Consider the following 9244-nt stretch of genomic DNA (forward strand, 5'->3'; position numbering starts at 1 on the left):
ACTCCTTTCTCAACTTTATTTCTTTGCAAAATTGTGGTAAGTACTAATACTTATGCGAAATTATCATAGACATTTGTCATGGATTCAATTGTGTTCCCTAAAAATAATGTGTCATCTTGGCTAAGTCATGCTTTTCAGTATAATGCAATTACTTATGTGTTGTAAATCCTCAGGTGGCCTGGTGGTAAGAAGCTGGGCTGTAATCCTAGAGGCATGTGGTTTGGACACACGACCTGCTCTACGGGAATTAGAATGGTCAGTCTCCTCCCATCTGACTAATTGCCTCTGAAAACCTCCTGGCTGGTCAGCTATGGGTCAGTTCTGACTCGAGGGTACACAACAACAACAACAACAATAATGATGTTAATAAAGGAGCTCTGAGGGTGTACTTTGTAGGACGTCACATTCTTCTGGTGTGAAAAACAATGTACACAAATTTTATGAACTTTATATGTATACCAGTAAAATAAATGAATAAGAATACTGAATATTTGAACATAAAGTTTTAACATTTTTTAAGAACTAACTTCATGATGCACATTTTAATATGTTCATTTCTGCTTAAATATGTGACATTCAGTTTATAATATATTGGGAGTGGGAAGCCACACAGACTGTAATTTAAATCTACCTGTCACTTGAAGGTAGAAAAATGAGCAGTCTCCTCCTGTTAAGATTTATAGTCTTGGAAATCTGATGAAAAGTCACTATGAATCAGAATCAAATGAGTGAGTGGATGAGTGAGATGATATTGATACATTATAATGCATTACCAGTTGTGTTATGATGTAGTCATTTCTCATAATGTGATATGAGATCAACCAAGCAGCTATAAGAGAATAGAAAAGATGTACAATCCCTCATTAATTTACAAGGCTGACATAAGAAAAGGGGTGTTTGCCTGCAGTGTGGCTAACAAAGCTTTTGGGGTTTTTTTATCTAAAAAGAGAGAAAAAGTGAGTCCAGAAGGCACTTCAGTAAGACCAAGAAAGGAGGCTAAGAGCACAGCATGTCCTTTAGACTCAGATCCTTGTTCTGAGAAATTTCTTGACATAGAGGAGGACCAAGAAATATAAAGATCTCCAAGCAATGCTGGACCCACCTTATTTAAAGACCAACAAACATAGATGCTCTTTTAATAGAATAAGCATCCTGAATTTAGGCTTCTAAACTATTAAAGAATAAACTTCTTTTTAGTAAAATCATCCACTTGTATTTCTGTTATACCAGCACTAGATAACTAAGACAAAATTGAACTAGAGTTCCAAGAGATCTCCCACATTCAGTGCTAAAATAGAGAAAATGTCTTGGTTATCTAGCACTGCTATAACAGAGATACTGCTGTGTGGATAACTTTAACAACATAATTTTATTCTCTCACAATGTAGGAAGGGTTGTTATTGTTGTTGTTGTTATGTGCCATCAAGTCACTTGCGACTCATAGGAACACTATGTACAATAGCTCTGAATCTTGTACTATTCTGAGCCAATCTCTGACACACCTGCCCATATTATTCCAGTCACTGTGTCAATCCATCTCATTTAGGGTCTTCCTATCCTGCGCTGTCCCTCCACCCTTTGTAGCATAATGTCTTTTTCCAAGAACTTGTCCCTCCTGGAAACATGCCCAAAACGTATGTGAGATGGAGCTTCAAAATCCTTTCCTCTAGACAGTAAGGTGGTTTCAGTCTCCAGGACAGATCTGTTTGTCCTCTTGTGGGCCATTGTATGTTCAATACTCTTTTCACCAAGTAGGAAGGTAGAGGAAGGGTTTTTTCCATCTGTTGGTTCTGGAGGAAGGTCTTCTTTCCATCAGCATCTGTAAGCCCAGCCATCCGCGGAGATCTCTGCTCATCTTATCTTTCCCCTGTGGTAAGAAATTTCTCATCAAAAGATATGTTCCCCTCCTAGTTCTTCTGTTGTTGTGACCCTATGTCTCCCTATTCTGTTTCTATATCTCTCTCTTTTTTTCTCTATAATACGAAAGGTGACAATGTAAGGTCACATTCCAGATTTCAGGGCTGTAATGGGAATAACAGTGTTCTGTTTCTCCTATCATCCACTTATAACTGTTTGGTTTATAAGATCATGAGATATCATTACAAAACTTCCACATTACATCATAACATACACAAATATTAAGAAGACATAATTCTATCCATAACAGAAGGTAAGGTGCTAAAATTCTGAGGGCTACTAAGGGCTATTTTCTACTGACGACCAATTGCCCTCATAGGAGCAGGATGGGCTCCATGATCTGAGAGTTATTACTGGTAGTTGTATTGTCCTCCTTAAATACTCTTAGCTCAAGTCTCTGCCTTTCCATAGTAGCTTCCTCACAGCCCCTTTTACATCTTTATTCCTTAAAGTATATATCAAAGGATTGAGCATAGGGGTAACTACAGTATAAAAAAGAGCAACGAATTTTCCCTTACTTTGAGAATAAATATGTGTGGGTTGGAGGTATGTGTAGATGGCCGTGCCATAAAACAGGGAAACTACTAGGAGGTGGGATCCACAAGTCCCAAAAGCCTTTCTGCGTCCAGCAATTGAGTTAACCTTTAGCACTGCCTGAACAATGCGTACATAAGAGCCTAGAATGAGTGCTGCAGGAACCACCAAGATGATAACTCGGGCTACAAACATCTTCACCTCTGTCCCCTGAGTGTCCTCACAAGCCAGCTTCAGGACCACAAGCATTTCACAGAAGAAGTGGTTCAGGCGATGGCTGCCACAGAGGGGCATGGCCATCGTGAGACCTGTCTGAATTACAGAGTTCACAAAGCCTCCTATCCAGGAGATGGCAGCCAGTGTCTGGCAGAGGCGTGGGTGCATAATAGTCATATAGTGCAGTGGTCGGCAGACAGCAGCATAACGGTCAAAAGCCATCACTACCAGCAGGAGGCACTCAGTGGAGCCCAGAGCAAGGTAGATAAAGAACTGGGCCACGCACCCTCCATAGGTGATGGTCCGGTCAGATCCATGAAGGTTGATGAGAAGCTGTGGCACAGTGCTGGTGGTGTAGCAGAGGTCCAGGAAGGAGAGATGACCAAGGAAGAAGTACATTGGTGTGTGCAGTCGAACATCCAGGCGGGAAAGAATGATGATTGTGGTATTGCCAAAGAGAGTTAGGGAGTAGAAAATGGAAATAAAGATGAATAGGGCAAGTTCCAGTTGAGGCCAGTCTGAGAAACCCACCAAAATGAAACCGCCTTCAAAACTAGTGTTGAGCCTTCCTGTGGTTCCTGTAGATGTTAAATGTGCTTCAGGTGAGGCTTTAAAAGAAAATGATAACATGCGATTGAACAATAGACAAGAAGTAGTGGTTGGTTTGTGGGGCTTTGGGGGGTTGTTTTGTTTGTGAGTTTATTGCAGTGGCAAATAACTTATTTGAATTATATTCAAATGTTTGATGCAAAGTGGAACTATAAAGAAATGAACTTGCATATTTGGCTGAAGAAATTTCTAAGGAAGACCTTAAAAGGGTACCTAGTTTCTTCTTGTTTCTTATATTAAAATTTGAGAGGAAGTGGTGGGCAGAGGGAAGGGGTGAAGGAATTGGGAAAGATCCAGTGGAAACCTGAAAAGACAGGGTAATGCTGGGAATAGATCAATGGTGATTAATTTTATAAAACACAATGTATGGGAATGATTGTATGAAACAAAATGTGAATGAAGGAATATGCAAAACATAATGTATATGAATTTTGTATACAAACCAATATGAAATAAAATTATTAAAAATGACCCATGTAAAATAAAAACAAAACATAACTGATCAGTTCTATTATACAAACTAAAGATATATTTCCTAGAATATTCACTAAGAACATGGCTATACAATCTTTTATTAAAGACATTAAGTCTGTGATTAGTGAGCCGCCTAACCACCACCACAATGGAAAACTTATTAGCTTATACTGAAGGGACAGAAAAAGAGCGAAAGGAATGAATGCCCTCTGCCTCTTAGAATACCATAGACAAGAAACAAGCCTAAGAAGCTATGTCTGTTGTCCTCCAAGAAAAGAAAAGGAGCATTTCTAGAGCAGCTGGGAGATCAGCAAAACTGTCAGAAAAACCGTAGGAAGGATTTTGATTTCAAATGGTGAGGCCATGTTGTCAAAGGGTGGGGCCATAGTCTTCTTGGTAGGATCTTCACTAACTTAGTTCTGGAGTGTGATGTGTGCCAGGACAACGGGGCCACTGCTCAAAGCTTAGGGAGCAGAGGTGCTATACACAAAAAGGAAAATGGGGCTCACTATTGGCTGAAAGAGGAGTGGTAGAATGGGGATACCAATGGAGCAGAATTAACAGCTCTTGAAAAATATATACTACAGGTCAGGGTCATGAGACTTCTCCCCAGAATCCAGAGCATGTGACCAACTATAGGGCAAGACTTTTGTCTAGGTGTCACCCCTTGCAAAAAACAATAACAACAACAACAACAAAAACACCCAGAGGATTAGCATCAAGGTGTAAGAAGTAGTTTAAACTGTTTGCTAGGTTTAGGATTTGCTGGGTACCTGTTTTCTTTTCTCCAATTTCTCCAGTTTGTAATGGAACTGTTCACCTTGTGCCTGTCCCAATATTTTGCTTTAGAAACTAATAATCTATAGTTTTAATTTCACAAGGTCACAGATAAGAATAATTTTGCCCAGGATGGAATGCACCTAAATTCTCACTCACATTTGGTTTAGAGGATTAAGAAAATGAGATTTTGGACTTAGAGTGAATTGAAGACTTTAGGATAATGTGATAGAGTGAATGAGTTTTAAATGTGCAGGGAGCTTTTTTGCAATGGGTTTGTCGCCAGAGTACAGCTTAGGTGTTGGTGAATACCATCGCAAAACCTAAGCCAAAATGGGAAAGGAGAAGACCCATATCAACATCGTCGTCATTGGACACGTAGATTCAGGCAAGTCCACCACAACTGGCCATCTGATCTACAAATGTGGTGGAATCAACAAGAGAACCATTGAGAAATTCGAGAAGGAAGCTGCGGAGATGGGAAAGGGCTCCTTCAAATACGCCTGCGTCTTGGATAAACTGAAAGCTGAACGTGAGCGTGGCATCACCATTGATATCTCCCTGTGGAAATTTGAGACCAGCAAGTACTATGTGACCATCATTGATGTCCCAAGACACAAAGACTTTATCAAAAACATGATTACAGGAACATCACAGGCTGATTGTGCTGTCCTGATTGTTGCTGCTGGTGTTGGTGAATTTGAGGCTGTTATTTCAAAGAATGGGCAGACCCGTGAGCATGCCCTTCTGGCTTACACACTGGGTGTGAAGCAGCTGATTGTTGGTGTTAACAAAATGGATTCCACCGAGCCACCTACAGCCAGAAAAGATATGAGGAAATCGTTAAGGAAGTCAGCACCTACATCAAGAAAATTGGCTACAACCCTGACACAGTAGCCTTTGTGCCAATTTCTGGTTGAAATGGTGACAACATGCTGGAGCCAAGTGCTAGTATGCCTTGGTTCAAGGAATGGAAAGTCACCCGGAAAGATGGCAGTGCCAGTGGGACTACATTGCTTGAAGCTTTGGATTGCATCCTGCCACCAACTCGTCCAACTGATAAGCCCCTGCATCTGCCTCTCCAAGATGTCTACAAGATTGGTGGTATTGGTACTGTCCCTGTGGGCAGAGTGGAGACTGGTGTTCTCAAACCTGGCATGGTGGTCACATTTGCCCCAGTCAACGTTACCACTGAAGTAAAGTCTGTTGAAATGCACCATGAAGCTTTGAGTGAAGCTCTTCCTGGTGACAATGTTGGCTTCAATGTTAAGAAAGTCTCTGTGAAAGATGTTCGACGTGGCAACGTGGCTGGTGACAGCAAAAATGACCCACCCATGGAAGCAGCTGGCTTCACTGCTCAGGTGATCATCTTAAACCATCCTGGCCAAATCAGTGCTGGTTATGCACCTGTGCTGGATTGTCACACAGCTCACATTGCTTGCAAGTTTGCTGAGCTCAAAGAGAAGATTGATCACCGTTCTGGTAAGAAGCTGGAAGATGGCCCCAAATTCCTGAAGTCTGGTGATGCTGCCTGCCATTGTGGATATGGTTCCTGGCAAGCCCATGTGTGTGGAGAGCTTCTCTGACTACCCTCCTCTGGGTCGTTTTGTTGTCCATGACATGAGACAGACTGTTGCTGTGGGTGTCATCAAAGCAGTGGACAAGAAGGCTGCTGGAGCTGGCAAGGTCACCAAGTCTGCTCAGAAAGCTGAGAAGGCTAAATGAATATTACCCATAACACCTGCCACCCCAGTCTTAATCAGTGGTGGAAGAATGGTCCCAGAACTGTTTGTCTCAATTGGCCATTTAAGTTTAATAGTAAAAGACTGGTTAATGATAACAATGCATCGTAAAACCTTCAGAAGGAAAGGAATGTTCCGTGCACCATTTGTTTTCTTTTTTGTGTGGCAGTTTTAAGTTATTAGTTTTTAAAATCAGTACCTTTTAAATGGAAAAAACTTGACCTAAAATTTGTCACAGAATTTTGAGACCCATTAAAACAAGTTTAATGAGAAAAAAATTGTGCAGGGAGGGGACTGCAACCATTGGGTTAAGCACAGCAGACATGGTGAGGTTGGTACATGATTGGGCAAGATTTTAATCTGTTGTAGGTAGGGTCACTATGAGTCAGAGTTGACTAAATGACACCTAGCAACAACAATGACTAGAATGTTATGGATTGAATTGTGGCACTCCTACAAATATGTGTTGTAAAACCTAACCTATACTTTAGCAATTAAAATCCTATGAAGAATTGTCTTTGTTATGCCAATGTGGAAGAATTAGTGTAATGTGTATCTAAGATCAATCTTTCCTGAGACATAAAAGAGATTAAACAATCTAGGGAGCAGAGATGGGAAGACACATGGCAAGCCACATGAAAATGGCCCATTCCCCCCTTTAACTCTCCCCAGTCCACTTTGCTGTGCAACTCCTATTCTGAACTGCTGTCTTGCAAATAATACTTAATTCTATACTTCTTTTAAACACCTTTTGGCTTTCTACCACTAGATCTTTGAAGATGTTGTTACAATGCTTTGTCTTCTTAAACTTCACTTTGAAATCTTCTATTCATCTCTTTTACTTCAGCATTTCTTCCCTTAATTTTGACCTTTCTACCTTCTGGTGCAAATTTCAGAGTCTCATCTTAAATCTAATTTAGACTTTCCTTTCTCCTTCATTTCATAATAACTTTTGCTTTCTTCATGGATGATATCTTTGATGTCATCCCATGATGCATCTAGTCTTTGATCATTAGTGTTCAATGCATCATGTTGAACTCTTTTTTTCCCAATCTGGAATGACTTGCTACCAGCTTGTAAAACTGAAGTTGAAAAAAATGAAAATAAGTCCACAAGGATGAAAAGATGAGGTTAAGTCTATCCCACTTGAATTTAAAAAACCATCTTAAGAATATATGTGATTCATTAAGCACTTATGATTGAGAACTAAATGTATCATGGGATGACCTCAAGGACTTATTTTCATTTTCTTCAACTTTAATTTGAGCTAGCACATGAATAATTGATGAGCTGTTCCACATTCAGCCACTGGCCTTTTTTGAACTGCTGATGAGAGTAGGATACATATTTTAAAAGTTGTTCTTTAAGATTGTTAATTATTATGTTAACGATCTAAAAAGGATTGTAAAAATTATATCAGCAAGAAATAAAAAAAGAACCAAGAGAAGCAAATCACATATACGCTAGCGTGTGTTCAATGAAGATAATTTTTGGCTTTCTGCTTATTCTCAAGGAATAAACTGCAACAAAAATGACTTTTTGTTCACCATTATATCTTCATCTCCCAGTGCACTGCCTGGTGAATAAAAGGCTCTCAGTAAATATCTGAGCTGGCATTGTGCCTGGTACACATAAATGTTCCAGAAATTCTTGCTTTTTATACAACATAGAAAAAATTACATCTGCAATACCGCTTTTTATTTACTTACATGAGGTTTTAACTCTGTCCTGCTCCATATTTTTATCAAGAATTCTTCCAATGCCACAGAAGTAGGGTTAGGATATTTGCAATTGAACTTAAGTTTAGAAATGTGGTTAATATGATAAATAATAGGACGACAATCTAAAAAAATCACAACATTGTTCAATAAGGACTTTTAAACCAACAGAATATTAATGAACTGAGAAAATTTAACTTCATTTCCAATCTTCAATTGCACATATATGGACTAGAAGGAGACCTAACTTGACAACCAAAAAGTGGAAAACAGAAATGGCCTGCACGTACTAACTAAACCAAATAATACCAATAAACAATGTCTGCTTGAAGGTTGAATTTTATCAAAAGTAAACTTTAACTACAGGAAAATATGGAGCTTGGATTTTGTGGCTTAAAAAGAAATCTAATTATCACTTTCCAAAACCCAGTGAATCATTCGGTGCATTGCTCTCAGTTCAACTCCTCAAACCAATGGCTTATGTAATGAAACCTCCTTCATTACCTCATCCTTTATTAAGTTTATCTTTTGCCCCTTTACTGTCACCGTTACTATCAGCTTCCGGTTTTCATATTTGAGTATCTTCAGTTGCTTCATCATGTCATTTATTTTCTTGCTTGTATCTTTACCATCATACAATTAATTCTGAAAGAATGAAATTCAATATTGTGTCTTTGTTAGGTGCTGTCAAGTTCTACTCATAGTGACCCTATAAACAACAGTTCTGACTGTGTCATCCTTATCATCTCTGACACACTTGAGCCCACTGCTGCAGTCACTGTGTCAATCCTTCTCCTTAGAAGTCTTCCTCTCTTTCACTGACCCTCCATCTTTCCAAGCATGATGTCCCTTTCCAAGAGCTAATCTCTCCTAGCAACATGTCCAAAGTATATAAGAAGAAACTTTGTCATCTTTGCCAAAAGATTCCAAGATAATAGTTGTTTGTTCTTTAGGCAGTCCACAGGATATGCAATACTCTTCTCAAGTACCACAAGTCAAAGGCATCAATTTGTTTGTTGATAGACATTTGGGCTGTATTTTCTTGCTACTGAGACTAATGCTGCTACAAATATGTTGTTGTTTGTTGTTGTTAGTAGCATCGAGTACAACCCATTGTGACCCTGTGAACCACAGATCTGAGCCCTGTCCTATCCTGTGCCATCCTCACACTTACTGACACACTAGTGTCCATTACGGCACTTACTGTGTCAATCCACCTGGCTGAGGGTATTCCTCTCCTTCACTGATGATCTACCT

The 9244-nt window shown here is 39.5% G+C and overlaps 1 protein-coding gene and 1 pseudogene across 1 annotated transcript; one reads left to right on the forward strand and one right to left on the reverse strand.

Annotated features, from left to right (window-relative positions):
• Positions 1-2301: 2301 nt before the first annotated feature.
• On the reverse strand, positions 2302-3297 carry LOC102868056 (olfactory receptor 2Y1-like). The gene has a single exon (XM_006898164.1). It carries the CDS (start codon positions 3295-3297, stop codon positions 2302-2304), a length of 996 nt encoding a protein of 331 aa, XP_006898226.1.
• Positions 3298-4860: 1563 nt separating this feature from the next.
• On the forward strand, positions 4861-6252 carry LOC102846061 (annotated as a pseudogene).
• The last annotated feature ends 2992 nt before the right edge of the window (positions 6253-9244 follow it).

This window comes from Elephantulus edwardii, unplaced genomic scaffold (assembly GCF_000299155.1).
Source record: "Elephantulus edwardii isolate Elephantulus edwardi_28Jun2011 unplaced genomic scaffold, EleEdw1.0 scaffold00221, whole genome shotgun sequence".
Taxonomy (NCBI): Eukaryota; Metazoa; Chordata; class Mammalia; order Macroscelidea; family Macroscelididae; genus Elephantulus; species Elephantulus edwardii.